Source organism: Pomacea canaliculata, linkage group LG6 (genome assembly GCF_003073045.1).
Source record: "Pomacea canaliculata isolate SZHN2017 linkage group LG6, ASM307304v1, whole genome shotgun sequence".
NCBI classification, from domain to species: Eukaryota; Metazoa; Mollusca; class Gastropoda; order Architaenioglossa; family Ampullariidae; genus Pomacea; species Pomacea canaliculata.
Genome location: NC_037595.1, coordinates 2,448,164 through 2,461,106, shown reverse-complemented (window position 1 = coordinate 2,461,106; position 12,943 = coordinate 2,448,164). Strand labels below are relative to the sequence as shown.

The 12,943-nt window shown below is 37.6% G+C and overlaps 2 protein-coding genes across 3 annotated transcripts; both read left to right on the top strand.

The window, feature by feature from the left end:
• Nucleotides 1–4,601: 4,601 nt before the first annotated feature.
• LOC112565964 lies at nt 4,602–5,919 on the top strand. The gene is made up of 2 exons (XM_025241864.1): nt 4,602–5,382; nt 5,840–5,919. Exons 1-2 carry the CDS (start codon nt 4,602–4,604, stop codon nt 5,917–5,919), a joined length of 861 nt encoding a protein of 286 aa, XP_025097649.1.
• A 4,760-nt stretch (nt 5,920–10,679) lies between these two features.
• On the top strand, nt 10,680–12,679 carry LOC112565872 (perlucin-like protein). 2 transcript variants are annotated; one of them, XM_025241726.1, is made up of 5 exons: nt 10,680–10,807; nt 11,142–11,230; nt 11,536–11,626; nt 12,011–12,221; nt 12,525–12,679. In XM_025241726.1, exons 1-5 carry the CDS (start codon nt 10,759–10,761, stop codon nt 12,535–12,537), a joined length of 453 nt encoding a protein of 150 aa, XP_025097511.1. In that variant the 5' UTR covers nt 10,680–10,758; the 3' UTR covers nt 12,538–12,679. The 2 variants fall into 2 exon arrangements, with proteins under 2 accessions (XP_025097511.1, XP_025097512.1); XM_025241727.1 differs by having other exon boundaries at nt 10,681–10,807; nt 12,011–12,245.
• Nucleotides 12,680–12,943: the final 264 nt, after the last annotated feature.

The window sequence follows — 12,943 nt, the reverse complement described above, 5'->3', positions numbered from 1 at the left end:
AGACTTAGATGCCATGAACAGGTTATGCTCCCTAAAGACTTGGTCCAGTTTGTGTCTTTATTAAAGAAGAAGCTTTTGAACTAATTTTCTTAATAAAAGAATTATATGTTGATGTTCGTGCCATCATCCTAGAGATCAGAGATGCCAAGACCCATGAAGCTAGTGGACACTGAGCCTCTAGATAATGAACTCAACCCATAACTGTGCAGCTAAATATTTGCAATCATCATTTTTAAATTACTTTTTTGCAGCCTAATCAACAGTTGGATACACAACAGCATCTAAATGGAGTTTTGTGAAATAAGCAATTTTGCATGTATGAAAAGATTAAATGATGGTCATAATTTCTATTAAACATCTAAATTATACAAAAAGGCTGAGATAAAACAAAGTTACTAAGCTTTTACTTTTTCTTTTCTCGTTTTCTCAGATTTTTGTTTTTGTTACAGTTTGAACCTTACAACTTTATATTAACATGTGATACAGCCATAAATTTTGACTGTCATTCTTGATAAGTAATGAAACATTTTAATGTTGGTTTTTTTCCTTAAAAATTAGTAGTTTAGTAGTTACGCTGCTTTCAATATTTTTTTTTATTGTAAACACAGTTTTACGACAAAAATAATTAATTTGATTTTACTGATTTCCCTAAGCTAAATTGTAGATCTTTCCTTTACTTTGCCCTTTCAAAAAAAAAAAATAAATAAAATAAAAAAATTGAGGTCTACAAAATTAAGGAGATAAGCTTTTATAAATGTTTGTTTGGGCGCCATTTCCATGGCAACCAATAGCGTTACACGTGAAACAAAAGCAGTATTTGAAGTTTCTTTCAAGGGCAATACAAATGGTATGAGAAATTAGCAATATCATATACAAACGAAAAATAATTTGCTTGAATGGTGTTTGGTCTTTTAAATTAACAATCAAATAAACTGTTCAAAATTAGTCCAAAACAATCATAAGCGAGTTCTTTAACTGTGTCTTTAGCAAATGATTGTTGTAAGTAGTGACAAAACAACAACAAAAACCAAAACAAACTCCGTGACAAAACTTTCACCGTTGATTCATATTTTTAAATTAATCTTTCGACCAAGTTGAGACTAGCAAAGAAAGCATGATCAGTGTTCAGAGTCTGTGTATGAACTGATAGGTAATGATAAGATAATGTTAGACTAGAGCATATTTTCCCGTGTGTACGCGAGCTTGATGTGCTGCATACAAGAGACTACAGACACAGGTCAGGGTACCAGGGGACTGGAGGGAGAAGAGGGCCTTTCGGGTGTTCCTGAGTCTGGGCACGTGGAGGCCCGTTCCCGAGCTTTCGCCGGAAGATTCCGGAGGACTAGCGCCTGGGTGAAGTGAGTCTGTGGAGACAGCGGGTGACGAGCGCCACACCTGTGTCATCAAGAACACAGGCTGAATGCCCCTTTCTCCTATATCCCCCGTTAGAGTTTACCTGTCCGTGCTTAGCCCTTAACCTCTCTTGTTTACATCATTAGGTGTTTCAGTCGCGGCGTGCTGACCCCGGGTAGTGTTTGGCGGGTGGGGGTCGGGGAGAAGGGTACGTGTGGGGTCCTGATATCAGAGGGATGCTTTGTTTCGTGTAGCTGCATCACTGTGCGGCTCTCAGCTTATGCTGGTGCCCGCTGGCTTTATGTTTTTATTATTGGTCTGCTTGTTTGTGTTGCATTTTCGGGGTCTCCTTTTTTCTTTCCTTTGGGTTGTTGGTCGGTTACGTTATTGACCGTGAATAAACTTGTATTTTGTACTGTCCTGACCTGTGTGTGTATTTGTTCACTGAGGAGCGATTGGTTTCGTCACTCGTATCGGCCGTTTGAGTGTTTGTCGGACTTGTTTGACTGTTAGCATGTTTGTGAGAGTGAGCCCATGACACCCGATTGTATAACACGACAGATGACACCCTGACAAAAACACGAACTAAGAGCATGGACGACGAAATGAGAAGTGATTGGAACAGTGCTCTTGGTCATGCCAGATATTTCCTAAAGAGGTGAGTTTTGAGACCAGATTTAAACCTTATAGTACTACATAGAAGTATAAGTATTACAAAGACTGGTTATTATAATAACTTACAACTGCGAAAACGACAATGGGTGATGTTTTTATTATTGCTTCTTTCAGGTAAATATTAAACCAAGAAACCTATAATTTTGGGAAAGGAGAAAACTTGAACTTTGCAGTAAAAGTAATGAAAATCGCATCTCTTCGTGGATTATCGTGCTCTAAGAGTTAAAAGCTTCGGGAACACAATGATGGTCAAAGGGAACAGAATGCCATACATAGGAAGGAAACAAAACTTCTGCCGAATTGTCTCGTCTGACACGATGGACAGAAAATAAGTGAAGGACAAGCAGATGGAAGAGACTGAGTATATCGGACGTACCGTAAATTCTTTATCAAGGTATGCATCTTCATCAAAGTTGTCTTCACATTAAACCACACTCACTGGTATGTTAACATGAACAATTCAAAAGTTTTGCAAATAACAACTCAATGCCTACTGAGGGTTACCGAAAACCTGGCACAAGCACAGCATTCCAGAAATACAGAATACCAAAGTAACATAATTTTTTTGCCAGCTCATATACTTTTAAAAGTAGGTAAAGCTGGTAAAAAGTTGAAACAAAGATCAAGCATCGGATATACAACATCGAGCTGTCTACACCGGTCTTGTCTACAAGTAAGAATCACAAACACATCATCAGTCGTCTCCTTATCAAACATTCTGTTAAAAACAACTGACAGTTTGAGGACAACAGTAATGTATATGCTCGAAACAGCTACAAACAATTGAAGGGGACAAGCGTATGAGGAGCATTAACAGGAACACGTACGAGCATCACCAGGTAAGTAGTAAATTTTGCATGCAGCTACGTGAAGAAGAATAAGTTTTTACATAGATAAACAGGTATCAAATTAATGGTAAAAAAAAAATTTTCAGCAGTCAGTTGTAGCTAAAAAATACAAATGTAATGCTGGAAATTAGCCATCTCTAAAAAAGAAAAAAAATACAGGAGTTTATCTTAGAGAAATGCGCATTTAAATGTGTTTATATTTTATTAACAATAAGACACCTGGAAAAATGAACTAAAATGCTCCCACTGTTCCCTTGTAAATAATGTACGAGTGGGAATGCTGTGTTCGATTACCTTTAGTTACGTTTTCTGTCAACGCTCAAAAAAAGTTGAAATCACTATTATGATTCGTCTGAGACAGAACAAAGCAAGTACTTGAAAAGAAAATCCCACCAACCTAAAAAATAAATAAAAAAATGTAAATAAAAAAGAAACTTGATCGTTTGTTAGATATAGAAGAATTGTTCTTCGCAAACTTGTGCTATTTCTGAAATAGATAATTTGCCAGCAATTACCCCAAGAAAGATGAAATGATGGTAAATATTGTAAAAGTGTTTAACCTGCTCTTCTGTGTTTCAAACAAAACTGAAGGGGATACAATTCAACATTTTAAAATATTAGAACTAATAACATGGGTGGAAAAAAGGCCAATCGATGTAATTATACCTGCATCCATGCCAACAATCTGAAATTTTACTTAGAAGAAAAGTATGTAAATTTATCGAGTTTTCTAAAATCTGAAACTTAAGTCTCATTAATGTCATAAAATGTATGTTTTCAATTTTAATAGTTAGAATTGTCAATGGAGTTATTTTCATTTAAAAATAATTGGTCCAAAGACTATCGAACTTTAGTATAAAAGCTGAAGAAATCTGAATTGTGATGTTTCTTGCCTCAAGTGCAGCGCTGATGACATCCCAGGACTAGTCTTCTCCAGGTCAGTTTATTAAAAACTTTTAATTTACAAACAAATTTGGTTCGTACCATGATTTGATCTTTCTGTTCATCTTTTTCTTCTTTGTTTTATTTTTAGGCTTTTAAAACACAGCAGTGATAACTTCAAAAATTTTCTGAATGGGACAGTTACAATCGACTTTTTTTTTTTTATTCTATAACTAATACTTAACAGAAGTATTTGAAACTTGGCATGCAAGTATAAGTCTTCTACCACAATCGCAATAATACTTTGGTTACCATAGTCACAACAATACTTTGGTTATCACAAACATGACAAAACTTCGGAACTGTGACTATTCGAGGCTGCAGAACCAGTGCAATCATAAAGCATGATCATTCTTGAATGTTCCAGGTGTTACACGCCAGGACCGACATCATCTCTCCTTTACCTTAGATGTTTCGTCTATACTTTCATCATCGAAGAGACAGTCTTCAAATGAATAAGCTGTATACACAGGTTGAAATCTGACCAAGCACGCAGAACAGCAAATGTGACCCCAAAAGACAGAGGACATAGCTATCGAGGTACAGACTGCGACTTCCAGTGCCAAAATCAGATTGATGGTTTGGTATTCAGAAGTAACCTTAAACGGATTGTCGGTAGTACACGCTGACAAATATAAAACAATCATAACGACCATGAATCTCTCTCTCAATACCAGCAACGATAATTTGAAAAGTAAGGCTGAAGTATTACCCTGGAACAACCCCGACAATATAATTTCTTACGATGCATATTTAAACACGGTATTTTATTACAATGTTGTGATGAAACCTGTAGTAGTTGCTCTGGGCGTGTCAACAAACTTGGTCAGCTGTCTGGTCTTCAGACGCCAGGGAGTGAGAGACCGCATGAACCTCTGTCTCTTTACCCTGGCTCTAGTGGACATGGCATTCCTGGCTTACTCTATGGCATTCACTTTCGCATACTGGATAAGAATACTGGAGCCGATAGCAGGGGAGGAGGTGTACATAAAAACTCATTATTATGCCATGGGGGTTAATTACGGCTTGCGAGAGGCCTCCACCTGTATCAGTGTCCTGATTGCTGTAGACCGCTGTCTGTGTGTTGTGTTTCCACTGCGGGCTAACACCCTCATGAGCACTAGAACCATGGGCATCCTCTTGGCTACCATTGTCATCGGCATGCAGCTGGCCTTCGTCACTACACCTGTTAAGAGGTACGTGTTTGCTGTTTACGACAACACCACAGGTGGGACAAGGTGGGCAGTGGCGCCGTCAGCTGCCTGGCAGAAGAGCGAAGTTCTCCTTGTGTACGACAAGGGAGAGGACACCCTCATGCTGATTGTCTTTCCCCTTGTCATCTTTGTCCTTGTGTCGGGATCAACGGCCACCACGGTGGTGACACTCAGAGCCGCCATGTCGTGGCGAGAGAAGACCAGCTCCACCAGTAGTGACACACAGGGCCAGCAGGTGGCGCTGACCAAGATGCTTGTCCTCGTCTCGTGCGTCTTCATCGTCAGCAAAGTGCCATGGGTCGTCATCACCTTAGTTAGAATATTTTATCCTGACTTCTCCCCTACCGGAAGTCAGTCCAACATCTACCGTGTGCTGGAGTTAATTGCTCATTATTTTGTCTATTTTCACAGCTCTATTAATTTCTTTATTTATTACTCGCGATCCTCCCGGTTCAAGTCCCATCTTCGGTCTAGTTGCAGTTCTTCTCATAAATTTTAATTATGTCCCATGAAGCTTTTGTTTTTGAGGTAATGGCGTGAGAAACATCCTCCAAAGATTTTTTTTTTATTTCCAAGAAAAAGCTTGTCTGAACTTTTGTAAGCACTTCGTCAATTTAAACAAACATCCAGAATTCTACTCTTCTACCTCTTATTCGTATGTGTTAATAAATTAAAAAAAATTACTATCCAATATAAGACGAAAAAAAAGATAAGCGATTTGTAGCAAATGGCTTTTTTTAAATATCAACAAAAATTTCCCCATTGATCCAGATTTTGCCGTTGTTGTAAGTTAATCTTTTTATACAGTTGAGACTAGGAAGGAAAGCATGTTCAGTGTCCAGAGTGACCTGTATGCAGAGTCTGTGTATGAGCTGATAGGTACTTAATAGCAATAGTAGAATTTTAAAACGCATTTTTCCATGTGTATGCTGGCTTGATGTGCTACAAGAGACTACAGACATCCACAGTTAACAAGAAGTATAAGCTTCCTCAAGCAGATAGCACCCTGACAAAAACATGAACTAAGTACATGGATGACGAAAGGAGGAGTGATTGGAAGAGTGCTTGACTGTGCAAAATTATTCTTGAAGAGGTGAGTTTTAAACCCGGATTTAAAAGCTTCGAACGTAAACACAGTTTGAAGACAAAGCCAAAAAAATTCAGGACATGGAAAGGAAACCGGATCTTCTGCCGAATTTTCCAGTCTGACACGAGGGAAAGAGATGAAGGAAGGACAAGCTAACGGGAAAGACAGTATAATTAGTAAGTTCTTCATCAAGGTATTTGAAATGATTATTCTTACTACATGTCAAATGGACATGGGAGCACAACAGAGAATCTTGGAAAAAGAGAATATAATATTTTATTATAAATTAGTGACTTAAGAGTTGCTCAAATAATAATTACACAAAGCTTTGTCACAGTTGAAATGGCCAGATATTTGTTTTGATTAAAAGTCGCCTCCATCTCAAAGTGCGAATTATTTACAATTCAAACGTTGGATCGGACATTACTCAAACCGTTAATATTTCTATACTAGATTTTCTTTTCAAATTTCTCTAGAACATATCGCTTTGTAACTTCCGGGATGCATCAGTTGTGGCCCTTTTCAATGTCTGTCGTAAATTATTCCCCTTCTAAAGATTTTTGCTCTTCTAGAGATGATTTTTCGTCTGTAAGTTTCTATTTTCTTTTTACTTAACATCTGTTGTAAGTTTTTTTTTTTTTACTTATATCTTCTGTAAGTTTTGATTTCTTTTTTACTTAAATCTTCTTTTAAGAACATTTTTGAAATCATTCGAAAAGCTCATGATGAAGTGGGACAGTCGGTCCTCCTCATATAGTTGGTGGCACTGTAAAAACGAAAATTTATTCTTGGCAGCTGTATAGTTAAGGATCAGAAGATTAGACGAGGAGGTCATCCTCACATTTTAAGTCTTTCCACAAAGTGGTAGACACCTTATTTTTAATCATTAGATATTATACTTGGTCATTTAGTATGTCAGCTATGAAACTAAAAATTCAACATTACAGGTTTTTTTTTTAATGTTCAATGAATAGCCTGAATGAATACTTTAACTGCTTACTACCTCACTAACCCGTAACTAGCAATATGTCTACAAACAGGTTATGGTATGCTTCTGTTCTTTAAAATATGGCACAAGTATTGTCTAGAGGTCTATTATTTTTACATTCATGGGTGGGAAAACATTTTTTCATCTGCCAGCATGTCTATTTTTAAAGCACAGACAGCTTCAATATTCTAGACAAACTGATTGTGAAGTGATCTCTTAACTGTTTGGTTTGCCAATTAACACTTCGGCAAAAGATGACTATTTTAAATTTTAGTGTTAACTGCCATCATTAGTGTCACGTGAGTACTGTTAGACATTCTGGCTTATCGTCAAATTAACTGACATCTCGCATTATCGTCTGTTACTGTTCCCTATAGTTGTGGCCTTAATTAACCTAGATTGTTATTTGCTGCACCTTGTGAAAAATCCTTCACATCACAGAGTGTATCACGACTGATCATTGAATATATCAAATTTTCATACTAAAACGGAAGCTACCCAACAGTCAACTGATACAAATATAAACTGTAGTATCTTGTTTTGATTCCCAGTTATGTATTCACTGCCGAGTAATATGCTTCAGTCAATATGTATGTACTCATCACCCACAACGATGACAATAATTGTCAGTATTTAGAAGTGACCCATTCAACAGGTACTAGGCGAACTCATTCAGTCAAAAAATTCATTTATAAAGCAAGACAAAGATAACAAACACACTACCATCCAGCAGCCATGACAGGTGTATGTACTCATTCAAACAAACCAATACCAGACTGGGAAACCTTTACAAGTGGCACTTAAAATTCAGTTTTGAGTTACATTAGAAGATTTTACGGAATGAATGACTACCATTGGAGAGCAAACAATTCCAAAGCTTAGGTCCATGGTGGGAAAAAGAACGGAATCTGTAAATTACACTTGAAGAAACCTCGAGACAGAAGACCACTGTCAACAGAACGGAAAACTGAAGAGAGATAAAGAGGGTGAGAGAGAGAGAGAGAGTGGGGTGAGAGAGAGCAGACTAGAAATGTAGCCAGAACTACTTCACTACATCAGAAAACAAGCAATATTGTATTTGATGAGCTCAGAGGCAATTATACAAAGAGTATAAAATTGACGGCGATGGGTTGTGAAAATAATTCGTGCAGCAGAAAATTGTTGTGAAGAAGAGAAAAGTGGCCTGATAACAACCTGCTAAGTGCGGCACAGGACACCACACAACACAGACTTTCCAACAACTCGATCGAGAAACAAATTGATGGATAAGTGTTAAGGGGTTTACCGACATTTTATGTTTTATTCTTGTTCCCAATCACCCCCAGGGGAGCATGGGGCCGCACAGTTTATGCAGACTGTACTCTAAAGGGGTTTGTGTCCTCTCTTTATAGTTGTAATGGTATCTTTGCACCAGCTATAACATGTTTAATGTACTGTTACATGTTTATACAACGGTGTACTGTATACTGTATTGTAATAAATAAAACAAATCTGCCATGCAGCCGTTTTCTAGACCAAAGTTGTGGTACTGACTGGTCAGAGAACTGATGGTAACTCCACGTGGTCGCTAAGTGAAGAGTTCCTATACACCGGAAGTGACAGGATTTCAGTAGCATCTTCAGCTGGAATCTTTCTAATGGAAGTAATCCTCCTCAGTTCAAAGTTGCACAATATTAAATCTTTGATAATTTACTATTTTATCGGAGGAATATTATTCAGGAAGAAGCTAAGATTTCTTGCTCGAAATGTCGCTGAAACCCGCCGTGACCTTTAACGGTTCAGTGAGGTTGATCGAGAAAAGACTATGATGTAAGTTTTGTTATCATAAAGTTTTTAGCATAGTGTTTGTTGGACTTGTTTGGACTTCAAAGGTAGTGTGTGTGTGCGTGTTCGTGTGTGTGTGTGTGTGTGTGTGTGTGTGTGTGTATTTGTAGGTGTGCGTAAGTTTGTACGTTTGTGTGTCTCTCAACTACTGGCAGCGAAACAGACGAGAATAATCTGAACATTTTCAACTTGGAAATAAATACTTCCTAGACAAAATAAAAGATTTATTCATCATATTCATTCGTCTTGTCTTTTTTCTCACAAATACACAGATATAGTATATCCCACCACATGATATCTCACACACACATGCTGTCTTTTCGTTTTTTCGGCAGATGACAAATGTAAACAACTACTCACGTGAATGCAGCATCCTTGTTCTGACAATCTGTGATACATTTGTTTCACACTTTATATCCCTTCAGATATTATTTAATACTTCACTCTTGTGTTGTATGTAAATCATACAAGCTACACAGACTTTAATAGGATGCTATGATTAATTTTATTGTGTAGATATCGATGATGGCGACAGCTTTGTATACTGCGTTGTCAGCAGATATCAGTTGTATGACTCTGTTCGAAATATTATATTACTAGGAGGTAGTCTTCGTACGTGCCAATGTCGAAGGTCAATGAGATACTAAAGTTTGAAGCTTGGTTCGGATTTCATCATTTCCCTTTTATACAAGGGCATTTGCTAGAATGCAACAGCACTTGTCCATCAAAAAACATGTCTACATCCTGATTTTAAGTTCTCAAACTAATTCTGGTAGGAAAGGAAATATGAAGGTGGTCATTTTTATCACTTTTAAATGAGAATTAGAATATTTGTACATCTAAACATTTAATGAAAAAATAGCATATCAATGTTTTACTATACATGGCACACTACTAGTAATCTCACACTATGGGATGAAAATACTGTGAATGTAATAACCTACAGTACATGCTATCAATGTTACACTATATACTATTATGTAGTAGACATGACAAACTGCTGAAACGTGTGATATAACTGCCTTACACTACAAATGAAACGAATTCTTACATCTAAAATCAGATCCAGGCAAAAGCTTCTTATTGAGGTTTGGTCACTAAACACATGTAAATGTCAACCCTTACCTACCTGTCAGGTGTTTATCCTAGGAGTAGGTCCCCAAGCTCTGTTTCAGCTGAACGCCTCTCTCATCTAACCAGACTTTTAGACTAGGATCAGTTCCTACTTTTAAGCCGGTTAGTTGAACTATTGTTCACAGCCTGTCTGTAGAACTTTAAGCACTCTACTCAGATTGAGAGATTTGTGTTACTTTATTCACGTTGATATTTCTACATATTATGGGATGACTCGAAGTCATCTAGCAAGAGACATGTCTGCCATTTGGCAAGTATCTCAGGGGACACAGAAAATACTACATCTGGAACAGGACCATGAATTTTCTGGTAGCACAGCTAAGGACCATGTGACGTCACCTGGTAGCACAGCTAAAGACCATGTGACGTCGTCCAGCAACGTCGTGTCACGCAGTCGATGTGAATATGACGTTCCCAGTCAACAGTCACGTCCAATATGCAGCTGTCCTGTCCCTCCCCCAGTAGTTGGCCATAAAACAAGATGACACTCAATACCTCCTGTCCTTGACAGACGACATCGTGGTGAGTACTGGCGACAGCTGCGTGTGATGTCTTATTATTTATCTTATTTGTGGTTTCATTAATTATACTGCGCGCTTTCTACTGTCACGTGATACAGGTGATGGTGGACGTCCGGTAGTGTGCTGAGAGTATAAAGACTCACACTGTCTCTAAGCACCTGTACAGACAGACATGTCGACATCAACGCTCCTCCTGCTTTTGGCTCTCACTGGCGTGTGCCGTAAGTAGCATTCACTCTTACTTTGAGGAGTCTACAATAATGTTAACATTTCATCAGCAACAACACCGCCATTTAGTCCTCGTAATGTTTATTGTGGACAATCAGTTGTTCTTTATCGTCGTCTGACATTACATTGAAATATATAAAAAGGTCTTCACGTTTCACTTCTCTATAGTAAGGGTTTCGTGTTACTTTATTTTATGTCATTAAAATAAAATCATAAGTTCAAAATGTCTGTTTTTCTTCGTAGGTGATAGAAAAATACATGGTCTCTAACTTTTAAGACAGTGAGGATTCAAACAGCAAAATAAAAACAGTTTTGTGATGTCTACAGATTGTTCTGTGTGTCCTAAGTCCTGGACTCGACATGGCAACTCGTGTTATGCCTACATTGGGCAGCTGCTTCCGTGGGTAGATGCTAGGGTAAGTTTCCGATTTTAAACTTATTTTTCCTGAGCTAACTTTCAAACTCAAACATATCAACAGATGTGGGACACAAGACATTTAAGAAACACGACAGCTGAATAACCTGAAGAAAGAGATCAGGAAAACACACGAGATCATCTTATATCTCAAATAAACTGCCACATTAGGTGTCCCAAATTAAGTTGCTAGGATGATTGTTAAACACGTGATCCTGCCTTAAAAGAACGTTAAAAATGTCATTGTCCGTAGGATACCCCATGCAAGAAGGTGACAGATAGTATATATATATATATTCTTTACAGAGCCTCTGCAGGGTGTTTGGTGGTCACCTCGTCGAAATCACCTCAGCCTCGGAAAACACTTTTGTTCGGAATTTGATCAACAACAAGGGCGGTAAGTGACTACATCCACGAAAGGCGACCCATCATCTTGTAATACTGTGAAATGAGTTTTATAGCAGGTCCTTCTAGATTTTCCATACATGGACAAGCGTGTCCAGATCCTCAAGGTGTACATAGTAGCCTTTAGACTATGTTCATGCTGGAAACGGCTCCGAACGGTCGCAGTTCTATACAGACTTGTCATGACTATTCAAATATTTTATAAAAAGATATTTTTTATACTGCAATTAATTATTGACTTGAAATAGCTCTAGAAAGAATTCATGTAGTATTAAATACAATATATATATATATTATTTGATATCAAAATCAGTAGACTTAAAAAAACTAATATTTGTTTGCTCTGGGGAGAACTGTTCTATCTTTGACCTCTCAGCGGGCAAGGTCTGGTTAGGAATCAACGACTTTGTGCAAAATGGACGCTGGGTATTAACATTAAATGGAAGAGGTATTTCTTACTCCAACTGGGCACGAGGAGAGCCGAACAACTTGCATAATAAACAGGCCTGTGGCGCCATCTACAGCAACGGGCTATGGGATGATGAATATTGCAGTGTCTCGCGCACGTTTCCTTTTGTCTGTGAGAAGTGAGTACAGGTGTTGTCACAAAGGTAAGAATGTCACCCAGGTGTTTATTGAGAGTCATTATTGTCCCAAGTATTAAAACGATATTTTTACCATCTGACTAACGGGATATTTCCTCGCAAGGTCTGTGAAGACTAACTGTAAATAATTCTTACAATGTATTTTCTGCAGTATTCCTACATCTTTAAATCTTTCAAGATTTTTACCTTTTTTTAGAAAGAGATTTCCACTGTTATTGTGGCAAGACAATTTTGAATACAGCTACAAACAATTTCTGAAAGTTTATTGCTTTTTACTTATTACAGAAGGCTGTGCTAGTAACAGGAGAAACAGCAGTCCAAGAGGGGAGGATTCGGTAACAGAGTAGTGGCAGTGACAACCGTCTCTGGATACTGTAGGAGGATGTTTCCTGAACATTTTTTCAGTTTTATCGAAAAGACAATAAAACAATTGCACCTCACTTGAGTATGACCTCTTGTGTCTTTTCCGCTAAAATTTTTTTATTTGGTTGTTATTATTAAAAGAGTTATGAAGTACCGTGAACATCCTTCACATGACCCTCTTTGCTACAAAATGCTCAATGGAAAAAATATTGACTCTAAAAACGCGATACAAATAAGTAAAAAATAGTAATATTTATATTCATAAAGTACAAAGAAAAATAAGAATAATGTCAGCCCAACTCACATAATACCACAAAACAACTGTCAACATTGTTGACATA